Genomic DNA, 16647 nt, shown 5'->3' with positions numbered 1-16647 from the left:
GAGGTCTCCCCTCCAGTTTCAGTGTCCCCTCGTGGCACCCTGACCCTCACCTCACTCCTGGATCATGAGGAAATCCAGCGCCTGACCCTCATCGTGACAGCTGTGCCTATCGATGAGCCAGAACTCGCTGCTAGCACGACGGTGGTTATTGAGGTACGGGTTCGGGAAGGGGGTCTGTTTGTTGTTGTTATTGTTGTTTTATTGTTTGTTATGTAATCGCGGTGCTAGAAGAACTTGGTGGTGTTTTATTTTGTGTGTGTGTAAGAAAATAAGTTTCCACTATTTTATCATTCATAAGCAAAATAGGTCTTACCCATTTTCACACTATGAGAACACGTTTTAAAACTGATAATGATTGTATTATTAAAATTTCTCCTCTGCAAGTCGTATAATACTAGGTTCGATTATTTTCCAGGTTCAAGATGTGAATGACGAAGCCCCAGTGTTCGAGAGCGAGACTTATTACGTGTCTGTGGCTGAGAATACTCCTTCAGGGTCCAACGTTGTTAAAGGTTCGTGTATTTTTTGGTATTATTGTGTTGCTGTTTTGATAATAATGTCTGCCATGTGTTTAGACGTTTGCGTCTGAGTTATAGCAAGAGAGGTGAGAATTGCGTGTGTGTGTTAATCGTATATGGAAAAAAAGGCATACTTGTTGCTTATGTGAACGAGTTAGTGTATGCTAAACAAAAACATGTATATACCAATAGTTATATACAAATATGCACAGCGTACGTATCAGCGTATGCAAATACGGATAATTTATCCTTTCTTTCCCCCTCCTCCTATAGTATTCGCCAAGGATAAGGACGCCGGAAGCAACTCTGAAGTCCGCTATACCCTCGAGGAGCAGTCACCCCTTCTGGAGGAGCCGCTCTTCACCCTCGACCCTTATTCCGGCTGGCTCTCACTCAACCAGGAGCTCGACGCGGAGACCAAGTCCAAATACGAACTCAGGGTTGGTGGTGGTCTTTCTTGGTTGTTGTTTCTGAGATGGTGGTTCGCCATTTTTTTTCTTTGTGTGTATATATTCTCTTGTTGGTTTGTATCTGGTTTGGAAATTATTTGTTTATATTTGTATGTGTGTGTGTGTCATTTGTGAGATTCTTTGTAAGTTTTTCTTATATTTTGCTTGATATATTAAAGGAAGAGTTGTGTTTTAAGCCCTGGTTGTTATAATGTTTTTCTTTCTTGTTTTCAGGTGATAGCTAAGGATAATGGGACCCCACAGCGCAGTTCAGTTGCAATCATCATGATTGACGTCATAGATTATAACGACAATCCTCCTCAGTTTGTGAAGGATGAATATCGGTCGACAGGTGAGATTAAGGGAAATATGATTTTGAATATCATTAAGGGGTTTATCATACCAATAAATATTTTTATGATCAAACCTACATTCTGTATCTCACTTATTGTTTATCTATACTATTTTTTTCTCTTTGTTAAGCTGACAAAAGAAGATCTAGGACTTTTTAAATTAACACTTTCTCTACCCTTCTTTTTTTCTACCCTTCCCCCAGCACGCGAGGACGCGCTACCGGGCACAGTGGTCGTGCAGCTGGAGGTGCAGGACTACGACCTCGGAGGCGGGGCTCTGGACGGCGAAGTGGATCAGGGCATCATCTACTACCTCACAGCTGGCAACGCCCTCCAGCACTTCCACGTCCGCAGCGGAGGCCAGATCTACGTGGCCAAGAAGCTGGACCGAGAGGTGGTCGACCAGTACGCCCTGGAGGTCACCGCGACCGACGGGGTGTTCGTTGCCAAGGCTTGGGTCTTCATTGAGATCTTGGACGTCAATGGTGAGAGTGGGATTATATCTACGTGTTTTTTTTTTTTTTTTTTTTTTTTTTTTTTTGGGGGGGGCTCTTTTTTTCTGGTGGATTTCTCTGTTCTATTCGTGGAGAGATATGGTTGTAGATATCAAGTATTTTTATGGCATATGTAGGTGTGTGTGTGTAGATAAGTGTTCGTACATACACTAACTAACATGACCTCCCTTCCACAGACAACGGTCCCATGTGCACCACGCCACTGTATCGCCACACCATCAGCGAGGCAGCCCTCCCCGGGACCTACCTACTAAGAGTAACAGCCACGGACAAAGACCTCACTTCCCAGCCACAGTTCTACATCACCGGGCAGGGCGCCGGAGGTTTTGCCATGGACCAGGAAACGGGACAGCTGTCGGTGGCCAAACAGCTGGACCGGGAGACGCAGTCCCACTTCTCCCTCAAGGCCATCGTGAAGGACGGGAGTAACGAGGAATGGCAGTGCACGTGTCAGGTGGAGGTTGAGATCACTGACGTGAATGACAATGCCCCCGTGTTCAGTATGCCCAGTTACAGTATTAATGTCCCGGAAAATTCCCCCGAGAACCTGCTCTTGCTGAAGATACATGCAGCTGATCCTGATAAAGGTACTGTTGTTGTTTTTAAATCTTTAAAATAACTTGAAATAGTGATGCTTAATTGCCTCAGGTTGTACTTGACATCAAACAAAGAAATAGATATAAATCTATCAAACTTAACAAATATTATTTTTTTAATTCCAGGAATGAACAGGAAAGTTACTTACGACATAGAAGGAAACGACATCTTTCTGATGGACCGCCAGACAGGGATCTTGAGCGTAACGCAGAGCCTGGACAGAGAGAAGCAGGCGATGTACAACCTCACAGTCATTGCCAAGGACCACGGCACGCCACAGCTGTCAGCCAAGACAAACATTCTTGTGCTAGTCTCAGGTAAGCGTGATAAAATCTGACTCTTTATTAATAAAACACTGTCACAGATTGAAAGGAAAAACTCGCGACGTTTCGAACTTTTAAAGAAAGTTCCTCATCAGGCGTAAGCAATCCAAAAAATATTCATTTTGGGATTGCTCACGCCCGATGAGGAACTTTCTTTAAAAGTTCGAAACGTCGCGAGTTTTTCCTTTCAATTTGTGGCAGTGTTTTATCAATTCTGTTATGTGCACGTTACTGTGTTTGTGTTTTTTGTGATTCATCTGACTTTTTATGTTTGAGGTAAAAGAGGAACACCCAAAAAAAACGAGTATATTTTTGATGAATTCAGTTTTTTTTAGGAACTTTGCTTTCATTACAAGATAGTCGGAAATGATTAAGAAAGACGGAAAAAGATCGTGTTTATCCTTTATTGATACCTTATGGGCTTTGTGTGGACAAAGTAATAGGTGTTGGATAACCTTGTAATATTAATTAAGGGAACTGTCCGCAATGGATTAAAGGACGATTTATGTATTTGTATATGTTACGGCATTTCTCATGTAAGTTTATGTGATCTTAATATTCACGTCCCCCTCCCCCCCACCCCCAGATATGAACGACAATCCTCCAGAGTTCGCAAGTCACACCTACTACACAACAGTGACAGAGAGTGCGAGTATAGGCTCTGACATCGTTAGAGTGTTGGCCACATCAAGGGATTCCGGAAAGAATGCAGAGATAACTTACTCGATCATTGGCGGGAACGAACACCGTAAATTCACCATCAACCCAAAGACAGGTAATGTTTTATAATCCGGCTGAAGGAATATGATTTACATGAACATGATTTAAATGCCATTGCGTATGAAGACAACTCACTCCCTACTCTTCTCTTCTCTTCTCTTCTCTTAATAAAATATCCCCTACTCTACTCTTTTCTTCTCTTCTCTTCTCTTCTCTTCTCTTCTCTTCTCTTAATAAAATCTCCCCTACTCTACTCTTCTCTTCTCTTCTCTTCTCTTCTCTTCTCTTCTCTTAATAAAATCTCCCCTACTCTACTCTTCTCTTCTCTTCTCTTAATAAGATCTCCCCTACTCTACTCTACTCTAATCTTCTCTTAATAAAATCCCCCTCTAACTTTTGACCCTCTGGACTACGAGAGAGCCTACTCTTCTCTTAATAAAATCCCCTTCTAACTTTTTTTTTGACAGGTGTCGTATCGGTGCAGGACCCTCTGGACTACGAGAGAGCCCACAACTATCAGCTGACCGTCCAGGCAACAGACGGCGGAGAGCCCCCTCTGTCCAACCACGCGACCGTCAACGTCACCATCACAGACATCAACGACAATGCACCCATCTTCCTCCAGAACTCGTACTCTGCCATCGTCAACGAAGCTGCGCTGAATAGAGAGAGGCTTATCCAGGTATGCAGGAGAGGAGAGGAGGGTTGAGTAGGTTTTGGGAAAGAGCTGTGGACAATTGGTTGATTTTTTTAAAAAGAAAGTTTGAGGCAGAGAAAGACACATGTCTGAGTAGGTAAAGAGTTGTGGAAAATGGGTTGATTTCTTTAAAAAGAAAGTTTGAGGCAGAGTAACACACATTTCTGAGTAGGTAAAGAGCTTGGTTGTTGTTTTTTATAAGTTTGAGGCAGAGTAACACATACGTCTGCGATCATTTTAGCAAGAACCAAAGTGACATAAGAAGAATGAAATACGAAATTCAATGTTTTTGTATTTTATGTTTAGCGTACAAGAATAAAGCATAAAATACGAAATACTCTATTTCTGTATTTTACATTTAGCGTGTAAGAAGGAAACATAAATGAACCATAGCAAGTTCATCAATTCTTTCCCTACTCATTTTTCCTCAATCCAAAAAACAAAAAAAACAAAAACCACAAAAAAGAAACCCTCAAAGACCACCCGCTTTCCTCCCAGGTCGTAGCCACGGACCTAGACAGCGAAGCCAACGGGAAGATCAGCTATGCCATCGCCAACGGGGACCCCAAGAAACAGTTCTACGTCGACCCCCAGTTAGGTCATGTCTCCGTGGCGGGACCCCTCGACAGAGAGACTGTGTCCTCGTACAACCTCGAGGTAATCGCGCTGGACCACGGCATTCCCCAGCGGTCTGGCTCGGTCATGCTGAACATCGAAGTCAGCGACGCCAATGACAATCCTCCGGTGTTTGTCGAGACCAACCACACCGCCTATGTTCAGGTGAGGGTTTCACTTGTGTTGGTTTCGTTGTGAGTGAGGAAGTGAGTGCATGAGTAAGGAAGTGTGTGTGTGTGTGTGTGTGTGTGTGTGTGTGTGTGTGTGTGTGTGTGTGTGTGTGTGTGTGTGTGTGTGTGTGTGTGTGTGTGTGTGTGTGTGTGTGTGTGAGAGAGAGAGAGTGAGAGAGAGAGAGAGAGAGAGAGAGAGAGAGAGAGAGAGAGAGAGAGAGAGAGAGAGAGAGAGAGAGAGAGAGAGAGAGAGAGAGAGAGAGAGAGAGAGAGAGAAAGAAAGAAAGAGAGCGCGAGTGAATGTGTATGCATACGTACGTGTGGACGTGCATAAACATTATTAAGTCTCAGGGAGGAGACATAAAAAAAATTATACACCGCGAGCGCGAGACTGACATACAAACCTAAAAAAAAATAATAATAACCCTTCCACTTCAACCTTCCACAGGAGGACAAGCCAGTGAACCACCTGGTCTTCAAGTTCGACATCATCGACAACGACGACGAAGCCTCGGGTAATGGTGGGCCGTTCACCTTCGAGATCCGCAACGGGAACGAGAACAACGCGTTCCGGATGACTCAGGACGGACACCTGCGCACTGCCACAAAGTTCAACCACATGGTTAAAGCGGACTACCATTTGCTCATTAGGGTGTACGATAATGGTCGTCCTCCGCTGTTCGCCGAGACGTGGATTGATGTCAAGGTTGGTGTGACGTCTTGTTCCGTTGGGGTTTTGTTGTTTTGGGAGAGAGTTAGATAAAGAGTGGCTTGGAGATGGGATCCTGGATGGCTTTGAGATTTGTTTTGATTTTTGGTAATTTGTTTTGTTTATGTTTTTTTTCGTCTATCGTTGTATTATCTTAGTAGGGTACTTCGTCAATTTTGAAGTTTGTTTTTTACTGGTATTTGATGATATATGCGTGTTCTTAGATGTCTGAATGCTTTGTCATTCATTTTTTTGTTATATTTCCATTTGCAGATCATCGAAGAATCTCGTTACCATCCGGTGGTGTTCCCTCTGTACGTGACCGTGTTCGTCCACACTGGAGACTATTTCGGCGGCGTCCTCGGCAAAATCAAGGCTGCGGATGAGGACCCTTACGACACGCTCACCTACTCGATTATATCCAGCCACAATGGAGGAAGCTCGAGTTACTTCACAATTGACCCTCGCGATGGCACCCTGTCTGCCGTGGGTGGCTTGGATGAGGGATCCTACACGGTCAACATTTCGGTCACCGATGGGAAGTTCACGACCATTAGCCAAGCAGAGGCTGATGTCATCAATATCAGTGACGAGATGGTGGAGAACGCTGTCATTGTCCAGCTGGGAGGGGCCACGGCAGAGGAGTTCCTGCTGTCCTACAAACGCAGCTTCCACAGAGGGATCAAGAACCTCCTGAACGTGAAGTCGAGGGACGTCGTGATCCTCAGTCTCCAAAACAGCCACTCGAGAACGAGGCGCGACGGCAAGAAGAAAGTGGGCAAAGGAAAATACGGAAATGCGGCCGACCTGGACGTCCTCTTCGCCGTGAGGAAGAACGGAGACGCTTTCTACCCAAGGAGCCTCGTTCGGAAAAAGGTCGCCTCAGGGCAACAGACGCTGGAATCTGTGCTGGGACTCCAGGTGGTGGGTGTTGTTGAAGATGAGTGCACGGAAGATACCTGCGAGAATGGCGAGTGCAAGGAACAAGTGGTGCTGGACGACAGTCAGGTTGCCATTGTAACAGATACCAAAAGCTTCGTGTCCCTTCGCCACCGCCACGAGTCAGAGTGCATCTGCCCCATCGGCTTCTCTGGTGCTCGTTGCGAGATTGTCATCAACGAGTGCGCTCACAACCCATGCCCCTCGTTCAAGATATGCGAACCAGATAGTTCAAGACTTGGATACATATGTGTTTGTCCAGAAGGTCTAGTTGGTGCTACTTGCAGTTTAAACAAGACCAGCTGCATAGGGAGAGACACCAATCCTGAATGCTACTCTCCCGTCTCGCCTTTGTCGTTCCGAGGCAAGAGCTACACGCAGTATTCCCTCCGGAACCCGATTGAGCGTCACTTCTCCTTCTCCCTTTGGTTCCGCACGCTGCATCCTTCCGGGAACTTGATGTTTACTGCTGGAAGAATCGACTATAGCATCCTCGAGGTAATTTGGTATTATTAGTTTCTCTTTTAGATGATTATTTTATCGTAGATATTGACTTGATTAAGGGAGAGTTATAATGGTGGATGTTATCTGTTGCGTGTGTATTCCTCTCATCATTCCTTTTTCTTATCTTTACACCTTTTTCTTATTCCTTACAGCTCGAGGAAGGGGAAGTCAGATACAGGTGGGACTTGGGGAGTGGGGAAGGTCTGGTGACTGTGACGTCTGTGCGCGTGGATGACGGCCAGTGGCACCACGTAGGGTTGGAGAGGTTTGGCAACGCAGCCGAAGTGACCGTGGATGGCCAGTTCAGGGAACAAGGAGCCTCGCCTGGTTCCTCTGACTTGCTCAACCTCGAAACCCCACACCTGTACCTTGGAGCAGAGGTCAGGCCTTGGGCAGGAGCACAGGACCCACGGCAGGGCATGGTTGGCTGCATCGACGACCCTAGAGTGGATGATACCCCCTTGCCACTCACTCATCAGGCGACAACCAAAGTGGCGTCGCTCACCCGCCTGGCCCACGTCGTGCAGCACTGCCAGGCCGAGTTACAGCCTCCTGGTGTCTGTGGTGCTCACCCCTGCCTTAATGGTGGCACCTGCGAGGAGCGTGGTGCCTTCTTCATATGCCAGTGCCACCCTCGTTTCCTTGGGTCGCTCTGCGAACAGGACTCCAATCCATGTGCTTCCTCCCCTTGTTTAAACAATGGCCATTGCGTCAACACTGGAAATACTTACAGATGCGAATGTCCTGCTCGAGTGTCAGGCCCTCGCTGCCAGTACATGTATTGCAATCCTAATCCTTGTCTGAACAGAGGAACTTGCGAGGAGGGCATTTCTGGCCCAATCTGCAAGTGCCGTGGGTTCACAGGTGCCTACTGCAATATTGACATCAATGAATGTGCCAAGAACCCCTGTCTGAATGGGGGCAGTTGCATCAACACGTATGGGAGCTTCAGATGTATGTGTCCAGGAAATGCTACTGGGACTTACTGTGATGCTGTCAGAGGAACGCTGATCGATATTGGAATGGAGGAGGTAGGTGTCCGGTGAAGGCTCTCATCTATCGAGCAAAACTTGTGATACAGAGATAAATTTCTCAATTAGTTTGTTGATTCAAGAAAAAAAGTCTGGTTTTACAAATAATTGGTTTATTGAATTGTGAAGGGAAAAAGATTTCATGTACTGATCAAAGTTTCCATTGCAGATCATCTACATAGTCATCGGCATAGTATCAGTGATCATTCTTGGCCTGATCATTGTCTTAGCAATGCACTGCCGAGAGAGAAGAGCTGCTCGCAGAAGACAGCTGATAGAGCAGACCAACCACGTTATCCTGAAACCCAAAAATACAGACAATCATAACATTTACAAGAGAAATTCGAAGATGAGCAATTTGGAAGCCTCCCAGGTAAATATGTTGTGATTTTTCCTTTTTTCTTTTTTTCTTACCTTTACTACATTCATTAGCACTTATGAGAATATTTGCTGTGTGCCTGTATTTGTGTGTTCATAACTGTGTGGATTTCATTAGGTAATTACTGAACTAAAATATTTTGTTAAACAATATTTTAATGCACCGAAGGTGATGTTTTAAGAGCTAGTTATAACCCTTATATGTAAAGAGTATATGGTGATACTCATTTTTATTTTTGCTTTTTCGTATTTTGGAACCTTTTGTGCAATCTTTTAAAAAAACTACACTTAAATTTGCAGATGTAGAGATCACATCTAGAATTTGCTTACATCACCATATTGCCACAATAGCTTTTTATGATTATTTGATAGAGGCTTTGCATGTGCCATAGGCTTCAATATTATTTTACACATGCATTCCACCAATAAGTTTTGAGACATTTTTTTTCCACAAACTTTGTGTAATAGTGTCTGACTAACAGAGGTAAATCATCAAAATGTAGCCACCTAAACATAAACAAAAGATACAGAAGGGGTTGAAAATGATACTTGAATACCCCGAGCAACTCATTTCTAAATGGCCCTGCTCATGTCTTGTCATAAAAGTCTGTATTTTGATGACGTACCGCACTTCCTCCCAAAGCAGCCCTGTCAGGTCATGATTGTTGTGTTGGCTGCGCCTTACTGTTGTGTTGGCTTGTATGTGTTGCAGAATCCGCACGGTTGCACGCCTCGCCCCGACTCCTACCCCACTAGTCCTAGTGAACCTGCGTACATGCCGCTAAACAACTTTGACACCATCCGTAGCTACGGCTCAGCTGGGGATGAGCTAGAGAACCTTCCACAGTACTCCCGGGACTTTGTTCAAAACATATCCAAGCCCAACAGCCTTCACCACCATCACCACCACCTCCACACCCCCCAGATTAACCCTCTTGGGACCCCACGGGGTTCCACTCTGGGCTCCACCTTGGGGTCCACCCTGGGCTCACCAGGATCCACTTTGGCAGCAGATACAGACAGTTTGCATAAACCGTGGAAGGATGCACTTGCACATAATCTGAAGGACACCTACTATGAGAATGCCAAGATCCAAAATGGTTTGTATTGTGCATGTGTTGAGTCTGTTCTCGTTGGGGTTAGGAATAATGCTCTCAAGTCTTAACTTTGTGAATGGAAACTGGCAGTAAATCTTGAATGATATATTCCCCCAAGTCTTTGTCAAAAGTAACTATATTGTTTCAGGTGTATTCCTTTTATTTTGCAATTATGTATGATCTGTGTTTGATATTAGTGACATTGCATTCATAGCAATGTCCTTGCTTAGTTGTTGTTGTTTTTTTCATTGAGACACCTTATGGTAGGAAAATATAAGCCAAAAAATGTCACTTATTTCTTTACGGCAAGAGAAAATAAGGCAAAAACTGATACTGCTCTATTATAGCAAGAGAACATGCAAAGTAAAAAACAAATGTCTTTTTGGCCTTTAATGCCTCTTGTTGTCGTGTGGGGAGAATCATACCAGCTGCTGTCTTGTTCTTGCCAGATGTAAAGTTCCGTCAGGGTGAGTACATGAGCCTCAAGAAACTAAGTGTAGATGGCAGCACCAGAGATGATGCTAGTGTGCGGTCTGGGGCCTCAATGGACGACCTGCCAGGTGAGTCTTATTGTACCCTCCATTTTGTGGTCGTCTCTCTCTCCCTATCTATCTTATTCTCTCTCTCCCTCTCTGTTCTGTTGGTCAAGTTCAGAATGTTTATAAAAACCTAAAAATTGTAGCATGATTTTTAAACATTGTTATTAGTGCATCATGCATATTATAAATGTGAGTCTTAGCATATGTTGCGGACTGAGTAGCATGTTTGCGCTTGCTTGTATGTGCTTCTTATATTTATTTATTTTTACACTAGCACTTATTTAATTTTAAGATGTTGTTATTAGTCTTAGGTAAAATGAGCAGAAGTACCTATAAAATTACCTTTTCACTCTAGGAGTGGGAGGAGGACATTACAGTTCTTGTTACATTGGAGATCATAACACTTACAGTACCTACCTCTAACTTGAGGACTCTGTCACCTTTATCATTGTATAGATTTGTAAATTGTGTGTATGACTGACTTCAATGGATGATATATGGATTTACAGGTATTCTCTAATGTCCCTTCAACGGCAAGTAAATCTTTCAGTATTTTCTTGAAAGTGCGGTGCTCATTCATTACTTTGCGAGCTGTTCTCTTAATTCAAAGTGTTCTGTGTGGCATGGATATTTCTTTTGGTTCAATTAGACATTAACTGATAACCTCCAAGTTCGGCTTTGATCATTTTTGGGATTTAAACTTTTTTCATTTTATATCTTTTCATCAGCATGATCAAAGAAAGTTAGTTAAAGTAAGGTTTTAGGAATCACACAAGATTAAAAGCTTATGCAAACATCCATGTATAAATCCATGTATAGTCTTGAACTTGATAAGGATCTTCTTAATGGGGATGTTTGATAATAGGGATTTTATTTTATAAGAAAAGGACATAGTATTCTTATGGTGTTCTTACTGTGTAAAGAATATCTATAAGACTTCATTATAGGAGTGTAAGAGATTTAAAGAATAGAATTGCATTACTTTCTAGTTTAAGTTTACATTCATAATAATTAATAGTTCTCTAAATTCTTTAATAGGTGTGATATATCTTTCAATTGAGAAACAGGCCTGTCATTGTCCATGTTGAACTCATAGAGTCCTCCCTTTTAATTAACACTGAATTTGAAATACCCCTTTTTGCCAATACTTTCTCCACCAGTGTGTAACTAATCTGTGTTTTTGTGAACACTTACCCCTCACATAAAAGAGAGGAATTAAGCTCCTTTCCTAGGTCAGCTGTATTATAATCTAAATTCTGTGAAGTGCCTACTATGTCATCGTATCTGTGACCCATTGCCTTGACCTTAGACGCTCATGTTAAATATTTTTCCGTGCTTGCTTCGACTCTGTCATTGCAGTCTGAAGAATGGCAGATTGTATTAACTTCCTCCTCCAGAAACTTTATTTGTAAAGTAACATGTACCTATTCCGAGTTGTAAATACGTTGTGAATAAGATAGGATGCCAGATTTATGAGGGTGACAGATGCTGTAAGGGTGAGGATGAAAGTGTTATGATCAAATTTGCTTCTGCTGTGCTTTAGATCTCAGCAGCACAGGAGTATATGCGTCTGTGCTGTATGTAGATGTAAGAAAAGAAAAAGAAAATGGCTTTATTCCGGCAGCGTTATGTTAGAGTATGGACAGACGTCTGTGTCCGCTGCTTCCACCTAAATCATGAGGAATCCAGATAAACTTGCTCTGTGCATGACGGAAGCAGAGACTTGTATGTGCATAATTGGTCCTCATTGGTCTGATAAACAAGGAACCCTGAAATACTCATTCATGGTTTAAAAAATTCAAGGAAAGCTCCCCCAAATTTAAAGAATATATAAATACATAAAAAAGTGTCAAGACAATCTTCTGAATATAAAGTCCCAAATACATCAAAAATATATAAAAAGTTTACAAAATCCAAAATACAATGTATATAAAGAAAAATTCTCTTAATAAAACACCAGCCTGGACATGATGCCAAAGAATGAGGGCCAATTTTCTTTTTCTCCTTTCTTCTGTGACTTGTGTTGTGACTAACCTGTGTCCTGGTGTCCAACGTTGGTGGCAGGCTACCATTGGGATTGCTCGGACTGGGCGCGACCTTCCCAGAACCCACTTCCCAACATCATGGAAGTTCCCGGAGGAGAAGTGAGAGATTCCTCCTCATACCATTCCAATGAGTCTAACGAGTCTATAGTAGTGAAGCCAGCAGAAAATCAGCCTTTGATGCCCCCAGGTAGGCTTGGTGAAGCGTATCCCCCCATCTTTTTTTTTTTTTTTTTTCTCATTTTCCCCCTACTTTTTTTTTTTACAGTTATTTTTTTCACAGGTAAGATATTTATGCACTGATTTTTCAAAAGCATATTTGTTGTTTAGTTAGATTAACTTGGTTCATGAGGATAGTCGGTGAGAGAATTGAATGAGGAAGAATAGTTTCAATAGACCCAAGATGTGGTGATTTTTAACACCCTGTAGAATAAGCATATGAGCTTAGATAGATCTATATTTGCAGAACCTATGCTTTGACTATGAAGATATTCAGGAATGAATAAGAAAGATTGAAAGCATATGTATATATCACATTAACATCATATGGGGTTCAAGTGTAGGTAAATTGGTAAATTGTTGGGGGGTTAAAATTTCAACATATTTTTCACTAGGATTTTTTCAACTATTGAATCACTACATCCTTTTATTGGAAATTATTCCTTCTCTTTCATATCTATCATATCACTAACCAGTGTTTGATTATTTACTTTCTCTTATCAGATAACTAAGGTACTGAAATTAATTCATACCTATAAATATAAGATTAAAAAGATAATTGAGCTATTATTTGTTAGAAACTTCATTTTTGGTGCAGTCTGAACTGCAAAGTATATCCACAAGGGTGTACAGGCAATGCATGTTGTAGATTAAGCAAGCAAAAAGCAAGGAAGATTTTCCTTTCGAGATCTGACAGAGATGAAACTCATTGTCGCCTTTGAATTGCAGTGGAGGGCCCAGTAGATCCTGGTAGAGATATGGAGACCTTGCCAGCAGACGAGCTAGTGAGCGAGTGTGGTACTGAATTCGAGCTTGAGTCCCGACCTGACCTAGATACCTCACAGTTGCTCGACCCCAATTCTGACGCTGGGGCCGAGTCTGACACATCACTCTTCATTCCCCAACCGCAGAGGTACAGCACAGTAGTTGTGGATTTTGCTTTTATTTTGTAAGATTCGGATAAAGATTATACCTGGTTATGCAAGTATTTTTTAGGTTCATTAATTTGAATATTTTAATGTATTTGGCTTTGTATTATTTACTTTTTTTTTATTAGGGTAAAGAAATATTTATTGAATTTATTAAATGACTAGGATTGACATAACTAATTGTAAACTGACTAGGATGCAGTGATTTATCTATGAATTTCAAGATTCATGTTTATGTATATATATATATATATATATATATATATATATATATATATATATATATATATATATTTATATATATATATATCAATAAATAGAGAGATAGTATTGAATATATCATTCTTTTAACAATATATAGGATGCAAGCGAAGTGAAGGAAAGCTTAATGAAATTGATCATCAGATGTCTCTAACCCTTCTCCTCCTGCAGATATGAAACTCACCCGAACCAGTACCTCCCACGGTACCAAGTGGGAAGCGAGACAGAGACCGACGACGAGAGGGGGAAGTTGCTGAACACACTCGACGATCCCTACAACGTAGTCTACAGGCCTCCACCCATCAACCATCTCCCAGAGGACCGCGACGGTGCCACTTACTCTCCCTACAGAATTCGGAGCAATCGCAGGCATGACACAGTGAAGCGCTTTAGTGAATTCGGAGCAGACATATCTGTGATCTCCGGCATGGAAGACGAGGAAGAAGGGGCCTCCTTATGGGGCGGCGCTGCGTCCAACACGTCTGCATCTGACCTGGACAATGTCTGTGATATTGAGGACTCAGAAGTCAACTCGGAATTCGAGAATGACGACAAAATTAAAAAATAGAATGGGTGGATTGCCACGTTTTATATGAGAAAAAGACAGAAAAATTAATCCAGAGGAAAGCGCACAAATAGTTTAAATCTAAGAAAGGTGTTTAGACGTCTCAGAAAAAAAAGTACTCTTCAAAAAAAAATTGTGTTTGAGAGATGGAAAGGAAAAGAAGATACTTCAGGACAAAGGTATTCTCATTAAGTGTTCTGTGGAAATGTGTAAAGTGGATTCTTTTGTGAATTACAGCTGCCATTTCTTAGTGCCTGTAAGCTGACTAAGGTTACATAGGGATTCCTTTTAAGTGTTATGTATATCTTCCAGTGTGCCTAAAATCCAAGGGTTTCAATGATTCACATGAAGACTTAGAAAAGGTTCCAGATATTTTCTGCAGAGAACCTGAATTGTGATTTCCTTGGGCAAAGTGCCAATTTCTATCAGAGTTTCCGAGCAAGAAAACCTAGACGAGTGTGTGGTATAGATGCATTATACTTTAGTCAATAGCACTGGAGATGATTGGAGTTTGTCCGCAACGCAAGCAAGTGACAAGATATGTCTCCCTTGATTATTTTGATTCTCAAGGCTATTGGTGCTACCCCGAACTACGCGACTCATGCCAGCAGATGGTTTGGTCTGCTAGTACTTAGAAGTCGCCTGTGAAAAAGCAGTGACTGTAAATAAGTACTGTAAATAATTTAAAAAAAAAGAAGAAAAAAAAAACTACAAGTGGTCAATTGTAAATAATTTCCAAAATGTGTTCCACAGAATGTTTATATTTTTTCCAGTGTGAACAGACAGGGTTAGATTCTTCAGGTTTGGTGTCAAGCTGCCAGTGAAGATTCTTGGTAACTAACCAGTCGCAGATTGGGCTGAATGACTGACTAGTCCATGTTAGAAATAGGTAAAAAATGTCATGCATTTTTTTTGCATTTCATTGTATCATTATTGGTACTACATTTTGGTATTTTAGATTCACTTATACGTTTCATTTTGTCACTGACTCCTTATTTCATTATTCATAGGTTGATAGATTGAAATATGGTTTGTGTTTTGACACATTCATTGGAGATTTTTTTTTTAATTTTTATTGTGATGTATGTGAAATGTTTAGAAATTATGAATTGTATTTATTTTAATAGAACTGACTGCATTTAAAATGGAAGACTTCCCTCCTGTTTAAGGTGGCAGTTTCTTGTGTCCTTAAGTGTCCTTGTGCAAAGAGCATAGGAGAGAGACGGTGTGGTGGCCCAGGCAGTGCCGAAGACCCACTAGCGGTAGTGGGTTTCGTCTCTGCATTTGCCACGACGACCTTGAATGATGCTTGTTGCTAAACTCGATTAACATGAATTGAGCAGCTTTTATATCTATATATATATATAAACTTTTAAAAATATTACTTCAGTAATTTTTATGTATTTTATTGACAATGATATCTTAATTAATCCAATCAAGCATAGACAGTTCTCCAAAACTGCTTCCCAAAACAGGCTTCCTCCATAACCAAGGAACGTTTTCGTAAACGTAATTGACTCTTCAAATTGCATTACCTATATGTTGGAACTGGAGATGTAAGTTCACCTATTTTATTTACTCGGTTTGACATATGACATGATCAGTAAAACTACTTATTTTTTTCAACGTCGGTCATACTCATCTCTTCTTATTTGGAACTAACAAAGAAATCCGAGATTATGCAGATGAGAGACTGATTACTGACCATGTCATGAACATTGTGCTTTGCAATCCTACCAGCTGTCATATCCTCTGTACCATTCCGTTCCTGATAGGTTATTGTACTAACCGAAGTACTTGTGATAATAGCTATACTCTGTAGAGGAGGGATTCATATTTTTAATGTGAACTAATACAGGAGTAATGGTTATATTAAAACAGTTTTATGGATAATTGTATGGTTGCTTTGGCAGCTATTGTTTTATACAGATTTTGTAAATAAACTTGTAATAACTTTGCTACTGGTATTTATTGAAGCTATCCGATGAGTTCTAAATATGAAGTTTACAGATCTGGGACAGCACATGTGACCCAACACACACTTATATATGGCTAGTGCTCTCTCTGTTGTTGTATGTCTATTACATGAATTAACTGTCCTTTTGTCTTTTAAATATAACATTGTCAACTGTGTTTTAAACAATTTATGAATGGGTGGTTTTCTCTCTTAACTAGTTGTGATATCTGATCCACATACCATATACTCATTTTATCTCGCACTCGCTGAAGTAAATGAGTTGGAGGTGGGATGAGAGAGGCAGGAGATGGAGGAAGGATGGGATGTGTGAAAGGAAGGCTGAGAGAGGAGGGAGGAAGGGGAGATGGAGAAGGATAGGAGGTGAGGGAAGGGAGAGGGACAAGAAGGAAAGAGAGGGGAAAAGAGTAGGAGGAGGGATGGGGATAGGTTAAGGTCAAGTAATATTATAATAAGGGTATATTCATTCAGCCCTTAATTTTTGTTTTAAAAAAATATATTT

At 41.5% G+C, this 16647-nt stretch overlaps 1 protein-coding gene across 1 annotated transcript in view; it reads left to right on the top strand.

Moving 5' to 3' along the window:
* The window catches only part of LOC122250455 (fat-like cadherin-related tumor suppressor homolog), a gene marked incomplete at its 5' end in the record, with an annotated part of 62065 nt that extends 45938 nt beyond the window's left edge, over positions 1-16127 (top strand). The window contains 19 exons of the mRNA XM_086531037.1: positions 1-153; positions 416-512; positions 792-958; positions 1202-1319; positions 1524-1805; positions 2012-2422; positions 2558-2749; positions 3342-3530; positions 3943-4157; positions 4671-4952; positions 5406-5663; positions 5940-7103; positions 7262-8140; positions 8310-8513; positions 9231-9618; positions 10065-10175; positions 12219-12386; positions 13145-13328; positions 13777-16127. The exon at positions 1-153 is cut by the window's left edge and continues 71 nt beyond it. Of these exons, the coding sequence (XP_086387163.1) occupies positions 1-153; positions 416-512; positions 792-958; positions 1202-1319; positions 1524-1805; positions 2012-2422; positions 2558-2749; positions 3342-3530; positions 3943-4157; positions 4671-4952; positions 5406-5663; positions 5940-7103; positions 7262-8140; positions 8310-8513; positions 9231-9618; positions 10065-10175; positions 12219-12386; positions 13145-13328; positions 13777-14173 (5859 nt within the window). The remainder of the gene's footprint in view (positions 154-415; positions 513-791; positions 959-1201; positions 1320-1523; positions 1806-2011; positions 2423-2557; positions 2750-3341; positions 3531-3942; positions 4158-4670; positions 4953-5405; positions 5664-5939; positions 7104-7261; positions 8141-8309; positions 8514-9230; positions 9619-10064; positions 10176-12218; positions 12387-13144; positions 13329-13776) is intronic.
* Between the last annotated feature and the right edge of the window lie 520 nt (positions 16128-16647).

This window comes from Penaeus japonicus, unplaced genomic scaffold (genome assembly GCF_977035675.1).
Source record: "Penaeus japonicus unplaced genomic scaffold, GWHDUDI00000001_assembly GWHDUDI00000034, whole genome shotgun sequence".
In the NCBI taxonomy this organism is placed as follows: Eukaryota; Metazoa; Arthropoda; class Malacostraca; order Decapoda; family Penaeidae; genus Penaeus; species Penaeus japonicus.
Note: the sequence above shows the minus strand (reverse complement) of the source record. Positions and strands in the feature narration are given on the sequence as shown.